The sequence below is a fragment of the Lonchura striata genome, chromosome 17, assembly GCF_046129695.1.
Source record: "Lonchura striata isolate bLonStr1 chromosome 17, bLonStr1.mat, whole genome shotgun sequence".
Taxonomy (NCBI): Eukaryota; Metazoa; Chordata; class Aves; order Passeriformes; family Estrildidae; genus Lonchura; species Lonchura striata.
Window position 1 is genome coordinate 8,383,750 of NC_134619.1, and position 27,928 is coordinate 8,411,677.

At 52.0% G+C, this 27,928-nt stretch overlaps 1 protein-coding gene across 1 annotated transcript in view; it reads right to left on the minus strand.

Moving 5' to 3' along the window:
* CDH22 (cadherin 22) overlaps positions 1 to 27,928 on the minus strand; it is a 76,158-nt gene that overhangs the window by 35,153 nt on the left and 13,077 nt on the right. Inside the window, exons 2-4 of the mRNA XM_021540884.2 lie at positions 16,068 to 17,001; positions 11,874 to 12,168; positions 2,263 to 2,382 (exon numbers count right to left, since the gene is read on the minus strand). Coding sequence (XP_021396559.1) covers positions 2,263 to 2,382; positions 11,874 to 12,168; positions 16,068 to 16,292 — 640 coding nt within the window. The 5' untranslated portion in view covers positions 16,293 to 17,001. The remainder of the gene's footprint in view (positions 1 to 2,262; positions 2,383 to 11,873; positions 12,169 to 16,067; positions 17,002 to 27,928) is intronic.

Consider the following 27,928-nt stretch of genomic DNA (forward strand, 5'->3'; position numbering starts at 1 on the left):
CACCTGTGCTATGAAGGAGGGTGTGAAAAGAGCACAGGAGAAGGGAGGAACAAAGAACCTGTGCTGGAAGGAGTCAGGGGCTGAGGTGGTGTGCAAGGCAGCACATGCACGCATGGACCTGCAAGAAACGGCAGAGAAGGAGGTCAAAACCAAAAATGGAAATCAAATTGTTCTTCATTATCATATATTATAAGAAATGTAACATGCCAAGTTTTTATGGTTCTTTTTATGGCCATTAATAACAATGGTGGCTCTGAGAGCTACGCTGCTGCTATGGATAATTAAATCTTGTGCTCAGGGCAGAAGCTGGGCCACCTCGGGCAATCAGACTTGGATTCTCCTGTGCAGCATAAAGTCTTATTCTAGCAGAATAAGAGTGAGAGCAGGTTGGCGTGTGCTTGGGTGGATATGATGACACCTTGTGCCCCTGCAGCACTGCTGCACCCACATGGGCCAGTGCTGACAGAGGGGCACAGGACAGGCTGCAGCCACAACTTGAGTAGCTAATGGGAAGAGCTGCAGCCCTGCAGTTCCTGCAGCGCTGGTGAGGCAGCTGCCACAGGCCATTTGCAGCTCAGAGACCCCCCAGAGTCAGCCCCAACACCTGTGTTAGCAGCCAGATATCCTGCAAACAGATGTGATCAAGAAGGGCTGGAGTCTTCTGCAGACTGTCAGCAATTTTGCCTTTGTGAAACAAAGGCAAGTAAAAGAATAAATCAACCCCCCAGTGTATGAAACAGCCAGCTTGAGAATTAAGACACAAAAAGCCAAGGAATCAAGAAGCTTGGATTCCCAGAGTGGCATTAATTCTCACCACAGTCCCACAGGGCACATTTTAGTTTATGCCTTAATACAGAGCATTAATGTGGCAGGAAGCTGAGCCTCTGCACGTCCTGGCTTGTGCAGTTTGCTCCCAGTGGTCCCTCTCCATTCCAGCAGCCAGACTTCCACTCAAACAAAGCTGTCTCAGATTAACAGGATCTCACGTGCACCTGAATTTTCAGTGTTTAGCCTATTGTTCTTACACACACAATATAAAACAGAGCAAATTTGGGAGAGAAGAGAGCCCAGGTGCAACAGCTCCTGAGCTGTGGGTGGGTACAGCCCCAACCTGCTGCTTGTGCCCTCTCCCCACTGCACCAGCCCCAGCCCAGACAGAGGCATTTCCCAGCACATTCCACAGTGCTGCTGTCAGGTGTGTGTAGGAGCTCCCAAACTCCCAAACCTGAGCATTCCTTCAGCAGCATCCAGGCTGGTGGCAGAACCAGGGCTGGCCCCAGCTTCCCCATGTGCACCAGAGCACTGTCAGGAGGTTTCTTGCAGGTACAGAGCCTCAGGCACACAGACCTTCTTTACACTCTCCTTACACTGGCATCTCCAAACAAACTCCAGCCTTAGAAAATGTCTATCAGCACAGACACAGATCAGCCTGACAGAGACTTGCTATTTCAGGCCAGGGGGTGATCTCAGCTCATGCCACTGTGGTTCAGCAATAGGCTGGGAGGGCTTTGCTGTCCAGTTTTCAGCACAAGCTGCAGCTCCTTGGCCTGCTCATCCTTTGACAAATTTTCATTAAACTATGGGCACTTTACTGCATGCTTTGTGCCTTAAATATCCCTTATTAGCATTTGAGTGTCTTCCCTTCTTAGCAAGCTTGTGAGGCTCTCATTAAGGGTAATGAGAGTCAAACTCCTGGGAGGCAAGGAGAATATATGCCCCAACATCTCCTGGTTATGGTCTACTCTAACCAGTATGTCAGAGCATCATCTGCCAGGGATTTATTACAGAGGCATTTACAACAGGCTCTATTATAAGTTATTAAGGAATGGAGCAGCTTCTACTGTTCTTTCATTAAATATTAATAGAACATTTATAAACCTATCCTTAATTTAAAGTGTTACCTTTAATCAAAGCCCTGGTGATAATGGTGCAGCCTTTGGTAAGGCCCCGTTGGTAGTATTTAAACCTTCTACACTGAAGTTTTATGTGCCTGTGGGGGCATTCGTGCTCCAGGCAGAGAGGAGCTCTGGCCAGTGCAGGTGCAGACCAGGCACTCTGGGCAGGCAGCTGCAGATCCTGCCTGCTGCATGGAGCTGTGCAGCAGCCTGAGCAGGGCTGCTGAGCTTCCTCTCCAACACCCCTGCCAGGAGTATCCAGCACCAGTGGCCAGCAGAGAGGCACAGATCTGCTGGCTCACAGTCATGCCCAGGACCCAAAGCCACTGTGGGATCTCCTGGGCCAGCCCAGCTGGGTGCTGCTCACCTGTTTTGCTGTCCACAGTGAAGTGCTGCTCCCCCTCCAGCACACTGTAGACTACCCGGGCACTGCTCCCATAGGTGGGGTCGTCAGCATCAGAGGCCATCACCTGCATCACAGAGGTGCCTGCAGCAGGACAAGAAAGAAAACAAAATCAGGCAGGAGTTTAGAAGAGCAGCACAGACTTCAGAGCAGGGCCCAACACTGAGGAAAAGAGAACAGCTGGGTGCAAATGCAGCATCACCTCCCTGCCAAATGCCTGAAAGCCAGGACTCCAGACACTGCTGCAAATGCCTCTGGTGTGCTGCAGAGTGGCATCAGGGACAGGATCCTGGGCCTGCAGGACCTGCTCTCCAGGAGATCACTGGTCTGAACAGCTGGGAGCTTTTCTCCCAGTAGCCTTCTACTGGATGACCTGGGAAGAAGCTGAGCATGTCATACTCACACCTGCCCTTCCTGTCAGCACAGAGTGATGTGGTCACCTCCAGACCACAGAGGGACCAGCCAGCTGATCCACACTGCAGCACTACTGCAGCAGGCAGACCTGCACAGGGACAGCAGCCCGAGGAGAGGAAAGGATTTCACTTGCCCAGAGCCAGACAAAACCAGGTCCTCATGCTCTACACGTAGCAGGGCAGGAGGACTATAAATTGGATAAAAGTCCATCAAATGTCTGCAATTAAGTTATTGATTTTCAAGGCTGCCTCATTAAACTGGGTACTTCACTCCAACTGTCCCTGTGATGGCTTTAATTCGACATCATGTTCAATTTAACAAAAGCAGGACCCAGGACATGAAGGTGGGGGCAGGAGCAAAGGGGCTGAGATCTACAGAGATAACAGAAGGGAGAAAGGAAGGGAAGCCTACCCCTACCTAGAGACACCTTGAGAAAGGAGGTGGTGTGACCAAAGCACTGTGAGGACAGGCTACCCTGTTTCATCTCTAGCACCAGACTCAGCGCATCCCTGCCCAGGGGTCAAGCACTGGCACCAGTCAGTCAGAAGCAGCCTCTGTTCCTATGTCACAGGAGGCAGATATGGAGCTGAAACCATCCAGAGGAGGATAAGGGACTTCAGTCCCTGGTGCCTTCCTCCTCCTTTGTCAGGAGACAACAAGCCCAGAGCCTGCAGGCAAGCCAGGGATTTCCTGCACCAGCCCTGCCTGGACTCAGGCATCATCAGGAGATGAGGCAGATGTGAGCAGCTGGGATGCATACACTCCCCCCAGTCCAGTTCACTCTGAACTCCTGGAAAGGGTGTTCACTGAGGGAAACAGTGAGCAGTTACCATGGTTGCTTTTCATTCTCCCTGGCAGCCTTCTCAGAGCTGCAGCTCTGCTGATAACAGGAGAATCCCCCTCATCGGTCTTCAGCAACAAGCTAGTTTGAGTCAACTTATTTATGCTTTGCTGTCTCCAGTGAAGTTATGGTGCATCCCTGCCAGGCACGTCCAGATTTTACACCACGGCAACACTGGCTCTCTGCCTTGCAAACAACTGTTTAAGAAATACTATTGCTGCATTTCCTCCTCCTCTGCCTGCCATAACACAACTCTTTCAAGCAGGTATGAGCCAAGGCAGATCACTCCCACACCAGCACTGCACATTCCCTCGGGCAGCCTGGCATGTTCCCTTGGGAATTTTCTGATCAGAAAGCAAAAAAAGGGACCAGAGAAGGGAAATGACACCAGGGTCTCCAAGCATCCTTCTCCCAGCTGCAGTAGAGAAGCCTGTGAGGGATGCTGGAGGTGCCAAAGTGTGAGAATCATAGAAGGCAGTGCCTGCCCCTGGGAACAAGAGAGGGCTCTCTGCAGAGCCTGGCAGCAATCAGCTGAGAGCCCAGCCCACAGCAGCACCCACTCCTGCACCTGCAGCACAGGCAGAGCTGCTGACTTTGCACAAATGTCCCACGCTCCAAGAACCACTTGTTCCTGCTGAGGGTTAGGAGATTCAAAACTCACCTACAGGAACCCACCAGTTATTCCCCTGCCCACCAGTTTATTCCCCTGCCCTTGTCCTGTACACCTTGTGTCAGAGCTGCACACTTGCAGACAGAGCAGGTGTCCCAAGGACCCCACCACAACCTCCTGTTCCAGCCCTGTTTGTGCAGTCATCCCAAACCAGGGATCATGACAGGCAGGTGGCCACTAAACATTTGCACCAGGCTCTGCAATTCATGCTGCTTCCCCCAAGATGCATTCATTCAATTGCACAACTCACCTCCTAATCCACCCCTATCAGACACAGCTGTACTCCCTGTGTACCTAGATGCTGCCAAACTGCAGAGTCTGAAGAGGAGGCAGGATCTGTGCCCACCCAGAGCACAGCTTGTGTCACCATTCCAAGCCATGCCTTGGACAGGTGAGGTAGGCTGCTGCTCTCAGGCTTCCTGTGCCAGCACTGAAAGCTCCTGGCCCACAGCTGTTGGGCACTCCCAAGAACTGGAGCAACAGGGCAGGAGATCCACCTCCAGGTCCCAGGGGGGAGCCCCATGTTTGGGACCAGAGTTTTCTGCTCTAGGGCAAGGGAAACCAAGCAGCACCAGAAGCATTGCAGCAAGATAGCTTCACTCAGAGGCAGAGATGGGCCACAGCCAGCAATGCCAGAGGTGATGAAGGCTCTGCCCTTCCACACCTGCCCTCACAGCATCTCATTAACAAAAGAGCAACATCAGCCAAGTAGGGAACACTGACCCACTTTGTGCCTTGACTTCTTGTCTGCAAACGTGCCTGCTCAAGGTCACCTAAAGGGTATCAGGAATTTACTAGTTTAACTTTCCAGCATCCTCCCCTAACCTCCACTTACCCCATTCCCACTCTTCTCTCCTATTCTCTTTCCATGTGAAGAGCAATGATACTCAATTTCAGCTTAACCTGGTCCCCTCCTTCCTCCTTTCAGCTTTCCCTGGCCTCCCACCCTGCTTCAATATTAGTCCCTGCTCTCCAAGCACAGCACTGCCCACAGCAAGTACAGAATGTACAGCTTTTATTTAGTTTTCTGGCACATGCCTTAGCCATAAAAGATACACCAAATAAAATCTAAACATCCATCATGTACTGTATCACCCGCCTCCCATAACCAAGAAGCCTGAGCCCATATCCGGAGAGATAATTAGACATGTAAAATGAGATAAGATCTTGGTTCCTCCCCCAACAAGCTCACTCCACAGATCAGAGGAAACCAATAATTTTACATAAAAATTAACAGGTCATAATTGGTCTCTTATTCTCCTCTGCAAAGGCGAGCTCTGTCACAGAAGATCAAACAAATCCTGATTTCCTCCAGAAGGAAGGAGAAGACCCTCACTTCCAGAGCAATACTTCCCTCAGCCTAGCTGACTGGGGCTGCCAGCCATCCTCTGTCCCCATGGGCCCTGCTTGGGCTGTCCCCATTCCACACCCTGAGCCATCCTGGAGACCTGCCAGGGCCAGCAGCCAGCCCTGAGCCCTGCCAGCAGCATCCCTCCTCTGCTGTGAGCAGGGGCAGCAGGGCAGGGAGGGGCTGCCCACACCGAGAGGTGCCCCCCACGCCCCAGGAGCTGCGGGATGCAGGATCTGCATCTCTGCAGGGTCCCTTCCCCTGAGGGCAGAGCTCAGCCCCCACAGCCACCCTGCCACGCTGAGTGTCCCCAGGGCTGGCAGGGCACAGCAGCTCAGCCCAGTGCCCTGGATGGGATGGCTGGGGCTCTGCAGGGCATTGGAATAGCAATGCAGGCCTGTCCTGGCATCTGTGACTGCCTTCCCACAGGACCCAGAGCTCTGGGGCCAGTCCCAGCGACCCTGCATGAAGAAGGCTGAGAGCTCCAGACCACTTGCTATGCCACTCACTCCAAACACGTTCAGCTAAAAGAAATGTTGACAGGCAAACTCCAAACACACCCACGAGCAGAGAGGCCCTGCACTGAATCCACAAGCAAGTGGCTGGGACCTGTCACTTCCCCAGGGACATGTACAGCCAGGCTCTGGGCAGGCAAAGAGGCAGATGAGCAGCAGGAAAAAGCAGCACTTGCTAAACTTGACTGTCCCTCCTCATGGCAGCAGTAGCCTTCTGCAGGAAACCAGGAGCCTCCATTTGCTCTCCAGACCAGCTCTGGGGCTCAGATCCACCCTCATCTCAGGCAGAGACCAGGGACACTTTCTGGCCATGCTGAGAGCCCTTTCTGTGTGGATCTGGCCAGCTCCAGGACAGCACTCGGGCACTTCAGCCCTGCAGAACATCAGGGACCCTGCCAGGAGTGCTGTGTCACACAAAGCCACATTCCCTGGCCTGATGCCAGCGTGCAGCACTCTCATGCCAGGTGCCTGGGTGCCATGGGGCAGGAGGCAGGTGGGATTTTATAAACAATGCAATTTACAGCTTTTGTCTGGCCCCAAACACCTGCAGTGGCTGATGCACCCCAGACACATTCAGGCAGGACATCAGGGAAAAAATGAACCAGAGTAGCTTTAAAATTACTGGAGCAGAAATGAGTTTCTTGCAATCTTGTGAACATCCTGACTTGGTAGAAAGCCAGGCTCAGAGAAGATTCACTGCACAACCCCACAGGACAAGCCCGAGGCAGTAACCTGATGGGGTGCAATTGCTCCAATGTGCTACTGGGAAACTCCTTTTGGGGTGCCTGGCCAGAGAAAGGCACTGCACAAAGCACCCCATCCCCTGGCATGCAGCAGGTAAAGGTGGTGCCATGGGGAGCAAACCAAAGCATCCCATGGAGAAGTTCAGGTTTCCTGAGGGGCTGCCTGGATGAGGTCCTCACTTGGGCAGGGCAGTGTTTGGAGCCTGTCCTGTGACCTAGAGCACAGTGCAGAAGGGGGGAACTCACCTCACCAAAGAAAGACAGGGCAAGCCCCAGCTCCCAGCCAGATACACTGGGAGATTGCTTCCAGATAGACACAAATGACTTCAGCACTTTCTAGCAAGTGGGGGGAAATCCGATTGCCTGCAAGTGTTCTGGCTGCATGGTAAACAAAGTGTTTTTCTCTGCTTCCAGCACAGAGATTAAACAATTTCTCTTCACAATAATCACTTCTTCATTCAGCCAGCTTTGTGCTGGAGTCAGGGCTTGACCCCAGGTTTCTGTCTGTAGAGCCAAATCGCCTCTAATCTGGACGTGGTGGTACACAGAGAAATGAGAGTGAAATGCACCAAGGGAGGAGTGATGTTCTGGTGGAAGCATATGCCTTTCCTGGCATGCTCCTCACTCCAGGCCCTGCCTGCTCCCCAAGGACCCCACAAGTGAGCTCTGGGCTGCAACACCTAACCTGTGCAAGCAACAGAGTTGTCTAACAGGAGGCAGTGTGTGCTGGATTTGGGCTCACACCTCAGTGCAGCAGACAGCTGTTAAGCAGACCTCAGGGAGATCAGGAAAGGAGCCCAAAATACAGCTAATTTTAGCACCTCCTGTAACAAGGTGAAGCTCCTGCCATTCCAAGGCAGTTGGCTGGATCCCATCCTACATTCTTCTGCAGCTGCAGGTCTCTCCCTTTGGTGCTGGATTCTGCTCAACTCTGATATTTTAGAGAGATCCACCCAGGGGTATCCATAGAGGCTGAGCCTGGGGTGCCAGCACAGAGCAGCCTGTGAGCTCTTGACCAGCAGCCTCTCCAGGACAGCAGTGAAGCTGTAAACAGGATTTGCAGCTCAGGCCCCATCCTGCACACTCACTGCTCCTTGGTATGCATGCTGTGGGCACAGGGGAGTCAGTGCAAATACTCCACAGGAGCCACTGCCTTCCTCAGCCTGGGTGACTCCAGGGCAGTGCCTCCAGCCCAGCTCCCTCTGGGGCTGAGCAGGAACCTCTCCATCCCTCTGCAGACCCATCTGCCCTCCCTGCCAGGCTGCAAACCTCCCACAGCAGTTGCAGTACTGCTCCTGATGCCCCAGGCTAGATCAGGTTTCTCCAGAAAAGCCAACTTCTGGTTTTGCAGCTGGTTCTGCTGTGCCAAAGGAGGCCAGATAAAGCTATTGGGTCAGCTTCCACTTTGGATGTGCTTCTTCCAAGTGCAGGATATCCCTGTGCAGAAAACAATGACTTCTCCAGCCTGGCTCATAGGCTGGGGCTAGCTCCAGGTACCACCTCTGCCCTTTACAAATCCCTTATCCTCCTGACCATCCTGCATCTGCCACTTTTGATTCATCAGATAACAACAGCAATCCCTTTCCTTTTCCCTTTGCAGAGGTTTACAGTGAGTCTGGATGAGTTCATGGAAGACAGATATTAAAGCTGACTAAACCCCCAGAAACCACCCACAGACAAAGAAATTTCCAAGCTGAAAACAGATGCTGGCTGGGAGAATATTAAGAGGAGCATCACATGTCCTGTGTGTGCTGTTCCTCCTTCCTAAGAATGCACTTTGGCCACTGCCAAGGCAAGATGCTGGAACAAAGAGGCCTTTAGTCCACCCTCAGTGCCACAGTCTCAGGCAGAACATACAAACACACTGCCCTGGCCCCAGCGCAGAGCAAGGGGCAGCTGTGCTGCAAAGCACTCCCAGTTACTCTGAGAGTTTGTGCACTTCTCTCATTTTTTATTCCCTCTTAGACACTAGGAAATCAAATGACTTTCCCTCCCAATTAGTACTCCTTCATTATGCAAATAATGTCCTTTGATCTGCTCCTGCTGTCACAGAGCGGATCTGACTGTATTTGGTTTATTCCTCTTCATGCCCCAGGAAGGCACCCACCTCTGGGAGCTGGGACTCTGCTTTTGGCAGCTGAGAGCTGCCTTGAGTGAGAACAAAAACCACCCAAGCACAAACCCCAGTGAGGTCTGGGAAGGCAAGACCTTGAGAGGAGAAAGAAGGGGCCACCCTTAACTTTTCAGGCTAGGATACAGAGCAAAGGCTTCAGAGCAGCAGAGACAGGGAAGGAGCAGCTCCCTACAGCTCCATGCTGGAGAGCAGCCCTGTCCTTAGAGTGGCCCCGTCCCAGCCCCTTCCCCAGCAGAGCACAGCTGAATCCAAGTGGTGCTGAGAGCAGGCATGGCCACCAGCAGGTCCCCAGGCTTTGATCTTGATACACTAATAGCCAACCTAAGTTCTCCAGATTTCGTTCTCCTGCTTGGCCAACACCAAGCTGGGATCACCTCCATCCACTCAGGAAGGCAGCACGGCACACTCCCCATTCAGTCAGACAATACCCCACAGCTCTAGGGGAGGTGCTCTGTCCAGCTCAGAGACAGCAAATGTCACTATCAACACCAACCACAACAAAGCCATGAGCACAGCGGCACCCAGCCTTGATGCCACAAAAGGAGCACTCCCACACAAAAAGGGCATGGCAGGTCTGTTCCCACAAGAATATCCTGAACTTGACCTCTCTGGCCCAGCAGCTTCCCATATCCTGCACCCTCAGCCCTTCCTACAGCATCTGGAGCTGAACTTCTCTCACCAGGTCCACAACCAGCCCTATCTACCTCTAGCTGCTGAACCTCAGAGGGTTGAACAGAAAGTTCCTTGCCAGTCTTGCCAGTTTATGCTTTCACAGGATGTGTCCACCTTGTCCTTTGTGCTGCCTGTTCCTGGGGCAAGCACTGGTAAGCTGAGGGAGAAGTGGGAGGGAGCTGGGGACTGGCAGCAGCAGCAGCATGTGGGTCCCTCCAGCTCTTGCACTCACTGATGATGTGTGAAGGGAAGATGATGTGTGAGGCCCTTCCTGGGCTGTCTCCAAGGCAGGGCTGCCCTGGAGGAGCCCGTACACTCCCCAGGATGGCCAGACTGCAGAAGGCTCCGAGGCTGTGGCAGGCAGGTAGCCTGGAAAGCAGAACAGGCTCTTGGCTCCAGCTCCCCTCTCTAAGCACACAGCTGGCAAATGCAGCCCACGCCGTTCACAGCACTTCACTTTTAACTTCCGAGTATTTTAATTTGCAGGAATCGCCTTCTTTCATGTTGTGAAACCGTGTTTCTTTCTCCCTCTGATCTCCAATTTCGCATAGAAACTGTCTCCTTTGATATGTCTTGTTCACATCAGTCTGATCAGGCAGCTCCATAATTGTTAGTGATTTTCAAAGAACTGGGATCCTTGTCTAATACCCAGAGTTGAGAATTCCTTGCGTTTTAAAATGTTGTCCAAGCAAATCAGATTAATTTAATTTCTTTCTTCCCTTTGGGAGCAGGATGCCTCTTGCTTTGGTGCCCACATGCTGTCTTTCATTTCTCCAGGAGCACCCAGCAATAGTTCAAGGGGTCACTCTCTGACTGAGGGAAGGATTTGCAGAGGTAACTAGAAGCAGGAGAGCTTGGGATGCCTCAGAAGAGCTTGTTCTCCATACATGAAGAGAATCCAGGCAGCAGCAGCTCCTCTGGTGCAGGCAATTCCTGTACATCTGTACCTGCTGGAGGCCACGCACCAGCCTTACAATATGCTGCACACAAACCACGGAGAGCTGGAGCTCTGTCCTGAGGCAGTACAGACCTGAGCACCATTCCCTGCACTCTGCTGCCAAGATGCCTCTGCAGCCAGAGCTTCCTGCAGCAGCACAGCAGGACCTGGTGGCTGCCCTGAGCTGGCCTCTCACGCCCCTGGTGCAGCTCAGCTGCTGCCCCTGCCCTGGGGCTCTGCAGTGCTGGCACTGGTACTGCCCCTGTGCTCACTCATCCCTTGCTGACACTGCTGCGGTCCTGCCTGATCGTCGATGTCAGCCTTTCACAAGCTTCTGCTACCCGGACACAGCCTTTGGGAGCAGTGATTTACAGTTCCTGCTTGCAGCACATGCCGGCACACACAGCCTGCTGTGGGGGTAGCAGAGAGCCCAGCGTGCACAGGGAACGGTGCGGCTTCAGGCAGCCCAGCACCAGCCATTCTCCTGGACTCCAGCTGTGCTCACGGCATGGGAACCCAGCAGAAGCGAGGGCAGCAGTGCTGCAGCTCACACATCACCTCCCTGCATCCCTCCCGAGGCTTGGGTGAGCACAAAGCCAACTGTCCTGCTCTGCCATCCCAGTGGGATAGACTCGTGCAGCCCCACCACCCCAGCCCGACCCTCAGAGCTTCAGTGAGGCTGATCACCAACACACTAAAGAGGGGCCTGGTGCCAAGGGGACGGCAGCTAAGGCTAGCACAGGGAAGCCACACTTCTGTCACAGGGACATGAATTCCCCAATCTCAGCCAAAAAGACCTGGCCCCTCAGAGAAGAGCAGATCCAGCTGAGAAGGGCCTGGCAGTTCTGCATGGGGGGATGATGTCTGGGCTCGGAAGAGTAGCAAGGCAGCACACAGAGGATGGCCTGAGCTGGGGGAGAAGCACCACCCAGACCAATCTGAACCACAGGCAGACTGGAGCCCCTTGATTTGTGAGGGTTTAGTCCAACCACCCAGCATTTAGGAGGGAGGGGGCTGCGCAAAGCCACAGTCAATGCACAGCAGGCAGCTGCCACCACCACCACCCATCCCCAGAGCACGGCTTAGGGCTGAGACTGAGCGCTCAGCCAAAGGCTGGCAATCAGCTCAGAGGATTTATCCACTTGTTTTCCTTAAGCCACCTTATTTCTTTCTCCCTTTTGGCTCCCTAGCTCTGGAATCCCTGAGATTTGCAAGTGGTTTTTGTGAGGTACAGCAGGCTCAAGGCTTGACAGGAGCGAGGTGCAGCTTTCCCAGCCCGCGCTGCCCCGCAGCCGACCTACCGACGGGGGACAGCTCCGCCACGCTGCCGATGTAGGGCCCCTCCAGGAAGCGCGGCTCGCTGTCGTTGATGTCCTGCACCTTGATGATGAACTCCGACTCGGGCTCCAGCAGCTGGTCCGTCTGCCGGTCCCGGGCCTGTGCCCGCAGCGTGTAGAAGGTTTTCTGCTCCCGGTCCAGGCGCTCGGTGGCGTGGATGTCACCTGTGATCTCGTCGATGAGGAAGATGGTCCCTGCGCCCTCCCCGGAGATGGTGTACTTGATGGAGCCGTCTCCCTCATCCGAGTCCGAGTGGATCTGCCAGGGAAAGAGGGAGAGGGTGGGAGCAGGCTGGGGCTGTGCTTGTACCCAACCCTAGCCACCTGCACAAGATGCCCATGGTCCCTGTGTGATGCCCCTCTGCTCCCTCTGCTCTTGTTGGACTGGACAGTGACAGAGAGCATCACCAGACAACTCCTGTGCATAAAGGAAGGCCCAATAAACTGGAATTTCAGGCCTCCTGTTACAGCTCAGCAGATTACAGATTCTGCCAGTGCCCACCCCCACTACAAACCAAGGGAAAAATCCCTTTAATAAGGGGTTACGAGATGATGGAGAAGCAAAGGATAACTCAACTGCACTCCAAAGAAAGAGGCTTCCCTATGGGCAAGGACCCAGGACTCTGGCAGCATGGGATCACCTCTCCCAAGCTGCACAGGTACCTCACCATCTGCATCCCTCCCCTTCTATGCAATCAATTGCCCAAAGTCCATCCTCATCCACCTGCTTTGCCTCAGCCACAGCTACCTTCCATGATTTGGGCAGCTGATGCTGACAAGTCTCCCTGCTGAAGAGCTCACACACTTGCTGCATCCCTGTACTGGGTTTATGCTGCAGGGTAACAAGGGTCACAACATCCTATCATCGTGCCCAGAGCCCCACTTGGACAAAAGCTATGAAGATTTTGACAAAATCTTGATTGTGACAAATCAGTTCATGTTCAGGACTAAAAACAGACCCTGAGGAAGATGCCTTTGCAGGCAATCTCTGCTGCTTCATTTCTTAATTAAGACAATGTTTGGAATTAGGAAAAGAAAGGGTAAACAGCAGTTCCCCACGGACCAAGAGCTGACTGGAATCCAGGCCAGACGTCCAGAGATAATTTTATTGGTGGCATTAAACTGAGTTATGAGGTTTTTACAATCCAGCCACTTATGAGAAATCTATTAACAGTAACTGGACAGGCAGAATGCATCTTGACAGAGAGCAGCATGGGCATTAATTGGGACAATCCATAATGGGACAGGCCCCCGGAAAGGTTTCATCAGCTGCTTTCATTTGTTTCCTACAATTTTTGCTTAGAATCAGCAAATTCATGTCCCCCCGCCACAAAAAGGAAAAAGCCGTCCATTAATCGGCTAATGAAATATGAAAATGTTTATGGGCCATTCAATCTTCCAAACTGCAGTTCTATAATCCACCTTTCAGACATACAGCTCTACCAGCAAGAATTTATACCAGAGCTGCCTCTTTTTTTACGATGCCTTCATTATATTTGTCTTGTTAGATACAGTTTATGTATTTATTTCACAAGTGAGGGACCTGCACGTTAGGCAATTCAGTGCATTTTGCACAACATTCACAGATTACTGCCCACGGTGACACATCTCTCAAGGCTTGCCTGGAAGGAGACCTTCACTCAGCTCACAAATGGGGCTGTGAGCCCAGCAGAGTTTGGGACCACCCTGATGGCTTTGGCTGCAAACGTGCCTATGGGGTGGTCACCCCACCCTGGCTGCCTGGAGCATCCTGCCCTGGTCTGTGGGGATGGTCATCCCATCCTGGCCATCCAGTCTCAACCCTCCCTGCTGCCTGCTGGAGAGCTTGCTGCCCTCTTCATCATCCTCCCCCAGTTCTCACTGCTACTCCGTTAGCTTTTCAGAACAAAGAAGGAGCAGCAGGTCTGTACAGCGCAGGCAGCAGAAACCTGAATTTTCTGCTGAACACCGGGCTCATGATTAATAATTAGGCTAGAGATAAAGCAGCCACCATCACATTGAGCTCTCAGCACATCCTCTTCACATATTTGCTCATCACTGACTGCTTGGAGCAGACACCAGCGTCCCTGCAAACCGGAATGCTAGGAAGAAAAATGGAGCCTGGGCTCAAGGGGCTGCAGAGATTGATTTACAGGGGAAGATTAAAAGAGCTAAATCTGTGCTGCTTGGCTAAACAGCAACTAATGGGGGAGGGCTGGATGGCAGACTACAGAAACACGAGAGGAGATGCCAGAGACCCGACCACATCCCAGGGATGTTCCTCCTCTCTGTTACAGCAGGCTTGGGGAGCACCACTCTCTCACTCAGCCTCAGGGCTCCCTCCACCCCTGGGCATGGCAGGAGACTGAAGTCATGCAGCTCTGGCACACGCTGTGCCCCACGGGCAGAGGGACCACCCAGCCCTGCCTCCAGCTCAGCCCCAAGCAAGGACAGCAGTGTCTGCAGAACTGGGACATCCAGAGGGCAGACAATGGGCTGATCTGTCCCATTCGTTAAACAGAAAAATTGTTTTCTTGTCCTAGAAGACTACAACCGGAATTCTTACGAAGCCATTAATTACACACTAATAATTAAATCAAAATTAAATATGAACAGAGGTGCACATTCCTTATTAAAAGCAATTAAACAGAAAGCACAGACACACAAATAAAAAATGACTCTGGGGCTAGAAAAGAAAGAAAATCAAATAAAAACTAGCCCATAATAAAGGCGCACTCTGTTTGCTCCAACTCATAAAGCCCGAGTTCATCAATTTTCTTTAAATATTAGCAACTTAATTAAATCTGCTTTTTTCCCTTTAATCCTCTCCTCTATCTAAAATAGATCTGTCCACATGCAGAAGTTTGTAACTAGTGCTGACCCCATAATTCTATTTAAAAAACCCAAAGAAATCCACATCAAACTGACAGCAGCCTCAGGGGAAATTACAGTTCAGAAGAAGGATTAGCTAGAGAGCCCAGATTTTATGGAAATGGTATTGGCCCAGCAGAAAGCACATGTAGGTGTGTGAGAGGCATCCACCGAGGGCAAGCCCCAGCTACTCCGCAGGGCTCCCCAGTGCAGGAAGGCTCTGGACCCACAGACTGTGCTAAGAGGGCTGGCACACTGCTGGGGACAAAGAGTGTCCCAGGCGAGCACTCCATCCTCTCCAGAAGCAGGAAAAGGCTGGCCCTGCTGGCTTTCAGCCCTGGGGATCACAGGCAGTGATGCCAGTGCTGCTGCTGGGAGCCGGGCGGGTGATGTGGTGGCTGATGTGGAAAGGGGCTGTAAAACGGGTGAGTTGTAGGTTTCGGTTCACTTGGAGCTGAGGCGTTGCCAGGCCTGGGACAGGGCCCGGTGCCTCCTCTGCTCGCAGGGGAGCCATGAATTAGCTGTGCCTGCTCCGAGGGCGGCGGAGGAGCGCGGCTTGGAGCGTCTGCTGGAACGGACACAAATCACCGCTGAAATCCCTGCTGGCCCCCAGCCAAGAAACCCATTTTCAGCCTCCTCCAGACTCATGCCCAGACGGCTGAGGCCATCAGACAGCCCTGCTGCACAAGCTCTTGGGCACTTTCCTTTGGGCTGAGCCCATGCCTCCAGCTCTAGCTGGATTGTAGTGTGCTCCTCTGACTGGTCCCAGCTAGCACTGCCTTCATCCAAATACAAACACCCTGTCTGCCTGACACCTGGGGCAGCTGCTTCTCCAAAGCTCCTAGAAAAGGATAAAGCCCAGGAACCCCAAGGTGAAATGCTCCTTCAACCACAGGACTGGAGGGAGCAGAGGTCCATGTCCAGCCTTCTCAGGAGGTCACACACCAGGGAAGTGTGGCGAGCTCCCACCTGCAGACCCAGTCCTGCCCAGCAAGGCACTGTCACCTGCCAGCAGCTCCCACAGAGACAGGGCTGCTTGCATCCACCCCCAGACATCACAAGAAGCCAGTATACAATTGTAAGAACACAGATGTAAATCTTGGTCTGTTCTATTATCTTCTCTGGGAGCACATTGACCTCACCACCCCCAGCAGGGACCAGGCTCCTGCCATTGCAGTCCAAAGAGTATTTCTCTAGCCAGGCTGCCATGAACAACGTTCGCATGAGCCCTCTCTCTGCTCAGCACTGCCAGCATGTCCACCCTGCCCCTAGCTCTGTCAGCCCCATGGAGATATCAGGTCAGCTTACCTTCCCCACATACAGCGGCTCCGTGCCCGTGTACTCCTCCACCACAAAGAACTGATTCCAAACCCAGCCACGCTTCACTCGCCCGCTGGCCAGCAGTGCAGGATCCCCGGGCTCCCCGAGGCCAGGGCCCTCCACCGCCGTGTGCATGGCCCAGGAGCCCAGCTCCTGGATGGCGCAGAACAGCAGCAGCATGGTCCACGAGAAGCCCTGCAGACCCTTCGCCATGGCACTCTAGGAGGCTGCATGAGCAGGAACTTCTGGATGTGCAGCCAGCATCCTTTAGGGAAAAGCAGGAGGAAAGTCCGCACTAGCAGCGTGAGGCTGCCCGGTCAGCACAGAGCATCCCCGTCCCTGCTGCATGCCGTGCCCTGCAGCCGGAGCGCTCCCGTCCTGAGTGAGTCACATCTGTGACAAGAGGTGTCCCGGACTGCCCGCTGCTGCCGTGGGAGCAGTCAGTGCTGGTGCCTCGCAGGCTGCTCCTGGGTCTCCAGAGAAGAGTCTGGCAGCTGGCATCTGTCCCCCGGGACAGAGCTGCAGGGCTCCCTGCTCGGCTGCCGCCGGTCTCGCTGGGGAAGGGGGCGATGCACAGCCTGCTGCCCACCCCGCCGGCGGGCACACGGGGCACGGACACCCACTGCTGGCATTCACAGGAGGAGAAGGAAAGCTCTTCCACAAAGGCTTTCGCAGAGGAGTTAACAGGATGAGCTGCTGTGGCCAACGTCTGCCTGCCCTGTGGCAGCCTGGGACCGCTGTGCCAGGCGTGTGGCAGTGCAGGTGTCTGTGCAGTTCACAAGGCCATTTGTAACTCCCATCTCCAGGGGGACACCATCCCAGTGCCTGGTGAAGGGTCCTTTGCCCAGATGACTCCGGTCACTTCCATTCTCTGCTGGCTCACGCAGGGAGGTGCAGCGCAGTCAGCAGCATCTCCAGGAGCCTGGAAAAAGCCAAAGTGTCAGAGCTGGTATGAAAACACAGCCCAATGTCCCCCTGTGCTGCTCCTGCAGCCTTGCTCAGTATCTCTTGCCCTGCCCCAGGTGCTCCACAGCAGAGCCAAAACCCACAGGTCCTGCCAGAGCAGGAGCACAAGAGGGAAGGCTGCAGAGCTCTCAGCACTGCAGACATCTGCTCCAGCAGGGACTCAGAGACCAAGGACCCTGCTGACAAGGGCACCCCCTCACCACATGGTCCTGGCTGTTGAGAGGAGTGAGGTCTGCGCCTGGAGGGAGTCACTGGTGCCCACCTACACTGTTAGGGGATGTGTAGCATCACTCCTGGCACAGCACAGCTGCCGGTGCCTGCGCAGGACCAGACCACAGCAGTCCTGCACATGCAGACAAGGCTCACACTGGGGGATACCAGCACCTGAGCATGGGAGGTACAGCCTGTGCAGACACTTCTGCAAGCCTTCCCTGCAGAACCTTTCTGTCATCTCACCTCTGCAGCCACGGGCAAGAGGAAAGCATCTGCTCAAGAATTTGCCACCTGGCTGACTCTAAAGGTAACAGTTTGAAAAAGGGCTCTGGTGTAAGCTTCAAGCCATCCTCAAGGCACTAAGGGCTGAAACATGAGACCTTTAACCAAGGGTACACTGCACCCAGTGAGCACATGGAGAGAAGAAATCTCATCAGGAGATGGGGCTGCAGCATCTATCTCTCCCTGCACCAATGCCCTGAGGTCCACCAGAACTCTGCAATACCAGCCACAGCCTGGTGCATGAAACATGCACCAGTCTGCAGAATTAATCTCCTGTTCAGCTGTTACTCTTAGTAGGAAGCAGAAAAAGGGTGAATGGAAATGCAAATGTTACTGGACTAGATGTTCATCTGCTCCCCATAGAAAGGAAACTGGACTGTGCTTTGCACTGACCCCTGCATGAATGTGAACAGTTCAGAGGAGGGACAGCTCCCACATATTTCTCCAGCCCTTTCCCTCACCTGCCATTCCCCAGTGTGACTCCACCAATGGGACTGCTTCCCAAACAGGGAATGTCTGCTGCACTCTTTGCTGTCTGCATTCACTTGTCTGGACAAACGCTTCCCTGAGAACCACGACGCCTCATTCTGCACTGCCTGTTCATGGCTCACAAGTTGTGTGTCACACAACGTGCACAAATCCATTCACCAAAAGGTCTCACACACATCCCACCCCATGCACAGCCATGATCACTCATACACACTGGCTTCTTCTGTCTATTTGTGCCTCACTAGTGTGCACACCCATTTCCTCTCCATGTACACACACTGCCTGTCACACATGCACATCTGCTGTCACATGGGCCAGCCCTGTGCACTTCATGCTCCAAGGAAAACAGAGTCTCCAATGTATTTTTATGTTAGCAATCATGGTACAGAAGCAGTAACATTGCTCCCCACTCCTCCTCCTTGCCAGCCCATTTATTATAAAGGTGTTTCTACACCAGCCAGTTGAGGTTGTTGGCAATGCCATGACTGTGTCTTGCAGGCAGGCCTCCCCATGCAGAAGTACTTCCTGCTCCCAAAGGGCAGCTGCTGAGGATCCCTATCAAACACCAGAGTATTTAACACTGCACACTGAGGAGCGATGACCTGTTAGGTGGGAGACAGACTGAGCCATCTCTTCCCTTGCAGAGGGTAAAGAAACTTCACAGATCAAATGCAGAGTTTGGGGTCCCTGCTCTGGAGCAACGGAGCCTGCCCAACCCACAGCAGGCTTCAGAGCAAGGCACTCACAAAAACAGCACAAGTGCAAGTGTGCTTTATCACATTTACCTGGGTATACAGAAGATAAATACAGCAAGACATAGTTCATCACTGTCACAAACAGCACCTCTCCAAATTCTCACACCTAGGAGATCTCTGGTTATTTTGCAGTAGGTTAGCCAGATAGTGAGACATGTCAATAAACTGAGCAGCATAAGCTGTTCCAGAGCAAGAGTTTGAGGTCAGCAAGAGTAAACAGTAAGTGTGGGAAGAACTCCCTACCCAGCATCTCTGCCTGTCACTCTGCAGCACTTTTGCAGGCAACACCTCCAGTTGCATCCAAAATCTGAGTACAAATGAGTTGTAGCTGGTAAGCTCAACTGCCAGAAAGAGAATTCAAAAAATAATCCATCTGCATGTGGTCTCAGGACAACTGTGTCAGCCAGAGCCTTGGGGAGAAGCAGCCACCACCTGCTGAAGTCTCCCATTCTGCCCACCCAGCATCCTGTCCTTGCCATCCTCAAGCAGATCCATCCACACTGATTTATAAAGCCCTGCCAGAAGCCTGACAAGGCAGCAATGCCATTGCCAGGGTGCAGTTCTGCAACACTGAAGGCCTTCTGAGCACATGGGGAGGCTGCAAGGAAGCCAGTCCAATGGAGCAAATCCTGGCACCACAACTAACATCAGCATCCAGGGTCTCCAACCGAGCTGGCACATGAAGGCAGCACATTGCCACTGCCTCCAGAGCCCAGCACTGCGGGCACACAGCTGGCAGAGAGCACCAGCACTGGCTCTGTGACAGCAGGAGCAGCCACCCTCACTCCCCTCATCACGGTGCCCAATTTCCTGCACGACACAGCTGCCCCAAGCACACACTGCAGACAGCCCTGTGCACACACAAATGGAACTGCTCCTTGCTCAGAAATGGACACTGGGCCACTCTGTCAGCCTGATCAGAGCTACAGCACACCTATGGAAGCAGCACAGTCCCAAACAGTATCAATAAACCAGTAACAACAACAACTTAAATGCAGACACTGAGGCAAGGCAGGAAAGAGAAGTGAGGGCAGAAGATGCTGCAGTGGGGAGCTCCACTTGAGCAGAGCTGCTCCCTGGCTGGCAGACAAGCTGGCCCACAGTTCCCAAGGCAACTTGTTCAGCCCTGTTGCATCTGAGCACTCCACAGAGCAGATTCTGCCATGGAGAGTCCTGCTGAGCACCCATGGGGCTGGGCTGTGTTGCTGTGGGAAACACAACCTTATGTGTAGTCTCAGCTATGGTGCTATTTTTTATAGGTAACATATTTCTCATCTGAGCTGATGTGGTTTGCTGGCGATAGTGTCACATGTCCAAAGTTCAGCTACTCTCAGCTGAGCTGTCTGCATGCTCTTCCTCTGGGCAGCAATGCTGGATTGAGCTGCCTCATCCAGGTCCCAGACATCAAAGCCCAACTACAGAACCTGTGGCGACCTCCAGTCCCCTGCAGCACAAAATGTGGGCCCACAGATATATCTGTAGTGAGGCTCATTGCTGCAAACTAGATCCTTCTTCTCCAGTGACAAATCTGCAGCCTGTGTCTCTTCTGTGGCAGCTTCAGGGTCATGTCTCTCCTCAGTGTGCAAAACCTTCTTTCCAGCTGTCACATCACAGACCTCTTCCAGAGGCTGCAAAGCCACGAGCCCCCAGTCCTACTCATGCCCTTGCAGCAGCAGGAGTCAAGACACCCCAGAAGGTCCCATCCACAGGAACCAGGACTAGCACAATATTTATTTCCCTGTGTTATAGAAAGCCTTTCACCAACAGCTGGAAGTGCCCACACGAGAGCAGTGGGGCTGTAAATAACCAGTGGGAGCTGCTGCTGCAGCCAGCCCAGCCCACTGCAGCACACGTGCTCCCACCTGGCAGCACTACCACACCAAGCAGGTTTCCATGCCAAGTGTGAAGCACCAGACCCTCACACTTGCCCCAGGCCCAGGGTGATGTCCCCTCTCCTGCTGCTCTGCCATCCTGCTTCCAATTATCAGCACAAGCCCCCCCTCCCCTCCCCACAGGAGCCCGTGCAGTTTGTTGGTGTGCATTTGGCACAGCTATACTGTACATCATGTTGACAGTAGAAATTACATCCTGAGCTTATGTTTTACACTGTGCTCTGTCAGAACTCACCGCAGCCCAGTGATCAGGACAAATTGAATAGCATCCTGTCCATGTCAATATTTATTTCATTTTACAAATGCAGGCTGATGCAGGAGAAAGTAGGCAGGGGGAGGGGGAAGACATGGGCAGGCAATAGCACACCAGGATAGCAGCGCCCAGTACACCACAGTCCTGCATGACAGCCCAGGGAAGATTACCCCACCCAGAGGCCAGGGAGCATCCCCAGGACCTCATGCAGTGCTCCCATGCATGTAGCTTTACTGGAAGGGTTGACACACCAGTAATGCTCCTCTGACAAGCCCTAATAATTGGTAAAAAATGCAGAATTGCCCACCAGGTACCAGAAAATGCCAAGGCAGGGAAAGAGAGCCCTCTCTCCTCAACCCCAGTTTGCAGCCTCAACAAACATGAGCTTGGATGTCCTGCTTTGGCTCCCCACTCCTCCCAGCAGAGTGGCACCAACCACCAGCACAAGCATCAGGACTGCTCCAGCTGTTCAGAACAGCCACGAGGGTGCTACAAAGGCTGCTGAGGAGGAAGGCAGGAGCAAGGCACTGCTTGTGCCATCCTCTAGAATGCAGAGCCACAGCATGAACACCAAGCACAGGAGAGGAGCTCCTTAAAGCTTGGGCTTTCTTCTGCTTTACCACAGCCCTTCCACACCTCGGAGAACACAAGGAAATGAAGGCTGCAGTAGGATGGTTGCTGGACAGAGGCAATACCTCAGTCCTGACATCCCCAGTCCTTTTGCTGCTGGATTAGCTGCCTGCAGAAGGAGTTTATGGGAGCACTCCTTACACAGCTCCAGCCCCACTACCCACTTCCAAGGACGGAGCAGACAGCAGCACAACAGGGACAGTCCTCGTGGTGGGGACAGCAGTGGCTGCCAGCACTTGCATGCAGAATCCCAGCCCCATGGCTGAAAACTGGGAGCTTGTGACTCCCATGCTGCCAGAGAGCTGCTCCTTACAATGTGCCCTCCCAAGGGCAGGTCATGCAGGGACAAAGGGGCATGAGAAGAGCTGTGGTGTGCCTTCATCCCCAAGCTCTGCAGCAGGTATCTCTCACCAGTCATGAGGAAGCAACACAGGTCCAGCACTGTTCTGCCAGCTTGGGCACTGACCACAGCTACCTCACAGGGAGGCTGCAGAGAAGAGCATGGGGAGATGCAAGAGGCAGGTTGGAGATGCAGACAGAGCACAGTCACAGCTTTGTCAATGGTTTGCAGCTCTGCTTCCAACAGGAAGGACTACAGCACTTTTGGAGATAACCCAGGATAGAAAGATGGACAAAAGCTCCTACTTGACTCCCAGCAAGCAGTCATAAGTGCCTTACTGTTATAGCAGCAAGAAGAGCACAAGTTTCACACCAGCTTGCTCCCAGAACATGCAAACCTATCTGGAGACCCTTTCTAAAGAGTGGGGCCAACCTCCAACACCAACCAGTCCCCTCCATTCTCTGCCCAGCTCCTTCTGACCCCACTGTGGCTTTACCTGACAGCTCAGAGGCTGTGCACTGGCTCCAGCACCATCCACACGGGTCAGCTGTGTCACCTCGAGGGAGCAGCTGAAGCCACAGAGCAGCTCTGGGAGTCAAATTAGTACCAGCTCAGTCTGCACCCCACAAGGGGCCCACCTGCCTCACATCTGAGAGCGTGGGCAGCACAACAGCCCAGCCTCAGACAGCCCTTGCTGGGAGATGGGGCAGGACAAAGCAGCAATTACTCCAACAGAAATTCTTTTCCAGCACTGCCTACAGTGCAGCACGGGCTGTGACCACATCTCCTTCTGTTACACAGGATTCAAATCCTCTTAAAGCTCTCCTTCCTGGGAAAAGGAACAGGCTGGCTAGAGCACACTCCCCAGATCTGTTGTATGGAGGTAATACAAGCATGGCAAGGCTGCTGCAAAGCTCTAAGATGGTTCATAATCTCCAAGCCTAGGGCTAAGACATGAACTCAGGCTCTCTGGAGCTCACTTTCTCTACTGGATATTGTAAGACAAGATGAGGCAAAGATGAGACTTTTTTCCCTTTTATAAACTTCTCCTTGAAATATAAAGACGAGAGATGAGGCAATCTTGCCAGACATAAAATACTCTCAGCTCCAGGCCAGGCAGGTGTATCACAATCAAGCTTCCAGCATCCCACACACTGTCTCTTGGCAAGAAATGTCAGTACCACACCAAGCACCTTGGCCAAGCACCCACCCATACCCCCACTGCCTCCCACAGCTCCTCTCCAGAATTCAAGAGGCTTCGGGCTGGACAATGGAATGCTCAGGGCACCAGTGTCCTTGACTGGAAAACATGAACATACATCTCTAATTCTGTAAGGGGTGGCAGCACTGCTGAGAGAAAAGGAGTGGGATGCCCACTCCCATCAAGACAGATGATGGTCACAGCCACTGCACTGCAAGCTCTCATTCCACAGCAGATCCCATCAGTGCCATTTTAGTCTCAATGTTCAGATAAAGCTGGACAAAGTACCAGAATACTGGTGCCACGGAGAGCATCTGGAAGCTAGACAGGTTTTTGCCACTGCAAGTTCTGGAACTCCCATTGCACCCTCTGCTCAAATGGATCCTGCAGAAGGCAGACTCTAACCCAGTGTCCTTTCCAGAATATCACCAAAATTTGCCAATCAAGCAGGAGATGGCAAGAGATATTAACCTGGATAGCACATAGCATCACACTGTGTACAAATGCTGGAGATCAGTGGCAAAAGGATCCAAAACTGCAGAGCCTTTTGAATTAAGATATTTAAATTACTTTTGTCTTTACTTACACAGTGAAAGGGTCATGTAACCATTTACTGGATAAGTATATCCCAAATGCAGGTCCAGACTGAGCAAGGCAACATTTGGTATCAATCTGCCTTTCAGCAAGTCTTCAGCCTTGATAGAGAGCACAGAAGACAGACAGACAATGATAAAATCAAGTTCTCTGTCTGATGTCACCATAGCTTCAGCTTTAACAACAGGGCAGAAAATCCATTATCCGTAGTAAAAGTTTAGTCATGCTTATTTTTGAAGTAACTCTCTGGATTTTCTCTTTCTGCTTCGTTGGAACTATTCTCTCAGCAAGGAACTCCTTCATCTGCCTTTCTTCTCAGATCAACTTGCACACAGTTGAGAAAAGTTGTTTTGGCAGAGGAATGTGTACCTACACAATGCTCAGGTCTGTATGACTAAACATGCCTCTTTCTCCCTTCTTTTTAAGTTGCTTTAAGTTTAATTATTGTCCCCTTTGATGCTGCCTTAAGAAATTATAATAGAAAAATGAGGCAACTGCCAGAGCAGGCGCTATTCACAACCTTTTGACTTCTCATGTTCAGTCACTTTCTGCTATCAGACACACTGTGAGGAACAGTATTTTTTAAAGCTCTCACACAAGCATTGTTTGGAAAAAAAAATTTTCAAAGTTTAGAAGAGTTTTTTTTTTCCTCCAAATCTTCTCTAGTCCAAGTTTCAAAGAAATTTTAATTGCAAAGAAAATCTCAACATTTGCCCTAGGGAAGAGGTTTTTACAGCCATAACGGTTTCGCTCTGCAGCAATTCTTTTCCAAATATGGAATTTTCATGCCTTGTCTACATGAATACAATACTTTTAATTTGTCTTTAAAAACAGTCTCTGAGAGGAGGTGGAAGCAGCCATCACAGCACCTCTGTCACAACTTCTGAGACAGACAGAGCTCCTCCTGCTGTGGTGAGAGAGCTCCAGAGCTCAGACCAAGCCTTTCATGTTAGGATCTGGACAGAGAGCTGTATCTGAAAGTCGTTCCCTTATACCCTGTATAAAGTCAGAAGTTGCATTCCTAAAAGAGCTGCATCTTTTATGCCCCAGCACCACCTGAGGAGCCTGAAGTGCTCTTGTGCAGTGGGGCAGAGAACCCCCACCAGCCTCCCCTGCCAGAGCTGAGCTGTGGCACAGCCCCAGGACACACAGGGACCACCATCACCCCCCTCCTTGCCTCCTGCTGCCACTGCTTTGGGCCCTGGACACCAGCCAAAGTGACAAGAAAGGAAAGGCATGAACCCCAAACAGGACAGGTGGAATCAAAGCTGATGGCCCAGACAACGGGCCATTCGGATAGGAATTAAAGGACAAAGTAAAATAAAAAAAGCACAAAATGGAATTCTTCAGCTTTGACAAATGTGGAGGGAATTGGGCTCTTTTAAGCCAATGTTTGGCAGATGCATGAATTATTTATCATTCAATATTGTGTGATTAAATGGAAAATTGAAGATGTTCATAGCTTTGTCTGCAACTTTCTACCTCTTGTGAAAGACTCCTCAAATTCCTACACAGAATAACAAGTGGGTATTATACTGAGTCAAAAAGGTTTAAAGAAACCTCCTTCAATTTGCTTCTCAAGGTTCAAGGTCACGTTCAGACTCAGTCCTCTGCTGAAATAAATACTATGGCAGGCACACATCACTTTCAGGAAGGTGTCTTGCTGCTGCTCACTCTTCTTCCCTATACATCTTAATCCTCTTAGCAATTTTGTCCTTGGAAATCCCTCAATCTTCATGACAGGAGATCTGCAACCTCTCTTCACAGAAGGCGTGAGCCCGAGGAAGTCCCTTCCCTGACAGCACACTGTCATTTTGAGACTAAGACCAGGCCCCCACAGGATCCTCCTCCACAATGAAGCTGAAGGTTGTGAGGGAGGACAGGAGAGCAGCAAAAAACCAGAAAAGACCTGGGGGGCTGCATCTGCAGTTTTCACAGTCCTTGTCTGCAGTGTAACAAGATCATCTGGTTGAGCACAGCCCAGATTAGAAGCCTGGACCAACTTTCTACTGCAGATACCTCTTTGGGTGCCTTTGGGCTAAGCTAAGTGACTTCCTCAGCACCTCAGGACAAGCCTGCAGCAATAAACAGCTGTTAGCAAGGTGGAAGAATGAGTGTAATTAGTCTTCTTAATGCCAATTTCAACCTGATCTCTCACACTTAAGAAAACTGTTACAACGATTTTCCTTTTTTGAGAGGAGCTCATTAAATAAAAATTAGAAACAAGATAGTATAATGGGTAAGAAAATTGTTTCTGCAACATCCTGCTAAAATCCAACACTGCCCTGCATACAGACAGGCTTTTCTGGTTTGGCAGAAGATGCTCCAAACCTTCCTGCTCCCCAGGAATTCCTAAGCACCAGGAAGAGAAGAAGGAATCCAGGTGCCACAGGAATTTAGGAATCTGAAGCAGAATGGTGCACAGCCTCATCCCCCCAAAGAGGAGGCAAACATGCCTTGCTAAGACGCAGCACTGTGCAGAACACCACAGCTGCAAAAATTCCTGGCAGCTGAGTCTCCAACACTGGTAGTGCATTTTGGCCAAGTGTTTTTGAAAGCCAACGTCTCCAAGAGGAGCAGAGCAAGGAGAGGGGCTGCCCAGATGATCAGAGCTTTCCTAGTCCCTTCCTGGGTCCCTGAGGCTGCACATTGAGCACAAACAGGTCAGCAGTGAGCAGAGCTCTCGACAAGAAGCCCCGGAGCTTCACAGCCCCACAGGAGCCTCTGGATGGTCACCCCGGTAAACACTCACTGGAAACAAAGCCCAACTCTCCCCTCACAAAGAACAAACAGGAGAGACCAGAGCATCTTGCTGGGCCAGGGACCTACACACTGGGGCAGCTGTGCCAGGAATACTCAGAGCACAGCGTCTGGCCACGAGCTGCAGATAACAGCCTCCTGCAAAATAAAGGACTGACCTCCTTGTAAGCAACTTGCAGACAACAGCAACAGGCTAAATTTTCCATTCAACCATTAATGATTGATTCATTATTTATCTGGAATAATTTGCTTCATTCTACTAATCACATCACCACTACCAGCTCCTGACAATGAGCAGTGCTTACAGTCATGTCCCAGGAGTCACTCCCTGCCCAGAGCGACTCAGCCCAAAGCTCAGTGACCTCAGAGCTATTTCACCTCCCCAGGAAAACACCCAGCCTTTGCCAAAAGCTGCTCACTGCCCTGCAGACACCACATACGCACTGCCCCGTGTCCAGAGGGAGCTGCTGAAACCAACTCCTGTCCACCAAGGGCTCATTGCAGCCAGAAGAAACCAGCACCACACTCACTCTTCTCCTGCCCAGAGTCCCTCTTGCACTTTGAGGCCAGCCTACTGCCATGGTTTAACAGCAGAACAAGGTAGCTACTCTGAGTTCCTGCAAAATTCACATGTCAATGGCCCAACTTGGGCCCCACCAAGAAGCCCTTCCTGCAAGGGCAAACAGCCCCATAAAGAGAACCCACATGGAAACCAGACACCCCCAGAGCAGAGCAGACCTTCGTCCCCTCAGTGCCACAGCTCAGAACATCCCAACTGCATCCCCCCAGGCAGTGCTGTGCAACCACTTTGCAGACAAAACCCACACAGCAAAGGGCACAGACACCTTTCCCCAGAGGAACCAGTCCTTTGGAATGGACCGAGTCTGGATGGGGGCTCTGGAGACAGGGGCAGAGACACCACATGTCCCAGGTCACTTGCATGCAAATGAAGAAGCATTTTAGCATCCAGTCTTGTAGAAATCAAATTTTGATATCCTTCCATGGCCACTAAATTCTGTTCACAAAGACCAAGGAAAAAAAAAAAAAGTAAAAGCCTTAATAAATACTGGAAGACCAGGGAGCTCACACCAGCTCCCAGCCCAGCATAGCTCAGGGATTATCTAGGCAATAGTTTATTTTTCTCTCCAGTATCATTTTCCCAGCTTGATCTCTACTGTCGCAGTATGATGGTTTCACCCCATTAGCCTTGCTTAAAAAAGTGATCCCAGGACTGTAAGTGTTATTGCCCACATAAATCAGGAGGCTTTGAATATGGAGCACCTTTAAATAAACAGCTGATGGAAGTGAAGTTCCGGGATCATTATTAATAGCTTTTCATTTCTGTGTCCGCTGTGCTGTGACATTCTTTCCCAGCAGAAAGCCTCCGCTTCCTATCCCCAGTACATCTGATCCCATGAGTCCTCCAGCCAGAATGAATGACTGTACCTTTGTGTTAATTGCATCGCCCGTTCCA